General features: G+C 55.7%; 1 protein-coding gene across 1 annotated transcript in view; it reads right to left on the reverse strand.

The window, feature by feature from the left end:
• Window positions 1–455: 455 nt before the first annotated feature.
• Window positions 456–736, reverse strand: part of LOC114071258 (protocadherin gamma-A5-like) — a gene marked incomplete at its 3' end in the record, with an annotated part of 17194 nt that continues 16913 nt past the window's right edge. Inside the window, exon 5 of the mRNA XM_027909039.1 lies at window positions 456–735. Within this exon, the coding sequence (XP_027764840.1) occupies window positions 456–735 (280 nt within the window). The remainder of the gene's footprint in view (window position 736) is intronic.

Below are 736 nucleotides of genomic sequence, written 5' to 3' on the forward strand. Positions count from 1 at the left end.
CGAGGAAGCATGGATTAATGAAAAGACATTTTCTACTGACACCATTATATGTCACAGAGATACATAAATGTTGAGAAGAATGCAAATGATGAGCAGCAAAGTTATTCAGGGAGCTGCCACAACCTAGAGAACTTCACGGAAATCAAGTGCATGTGCCTTTGGGAAGACTCCTGAGCCTGCAAAGAACACAAACTACAATTTCCTAATAAGGAAACACATCTGTACTGAAGAGTGAATACTGAAAGGTACACGAGTGTTACACATGTCAGGGTACAGAAACAATTTGGTGCGTGATGAAACCACAAAGCCTCGCTCGAACTTCCAGCCACCATCAGCCTCACTACACCCGCCTCCTCAAAAACCTGGGAGACTGAGTAAGGACCCTAAGTCCACCTGTCAACAGCCCACAGAGTATCAATGCACGAACCTCTGCCAGCGCTGTCAGTAAACCTTACTACACGGTCTCTTCGCAGAGACAAACTGGCCAGAGGAACTCACCGGGGCGGGGTCGGCGGGCCGGTCGCCGGCAGGTTCCTCCTCTCCGAGGAGCGGGGCGGGCTCGTCGGGCGGCGGGCGGGCCGGGAGGGTGTCGCAGCAGCTGGCGGCCGAGAAGCGCAGGTGGCTCTTGCGCGAGTCGGCCGTGAGAGACACGTCGTGCGAGTAGGAGTGCAGGAAGGCGCGGACGCCGTCGATGCCCACGAAGTGCGTGGCAGGCACGCCGCGCAAGGCGGCGCCG

Source organism: Empidonax traillii, unplaced genomic scaffold (genome assembly GCF_003031625.1).
Source record: "Empidonax traillii isolate 1590-97213 ecotype Southwest subspecies unplaced genomic scaffold, ASM303162v1 scaffold1926:size49450, whole genome shotgun sequence".
Taxonomy (NCBI): domain Eukaryota; kingdom Metazoa; phylum Chordata; class Aves; order Passeriformes; family Tyrannidae; genus Empidonax; species Empidonax traillii.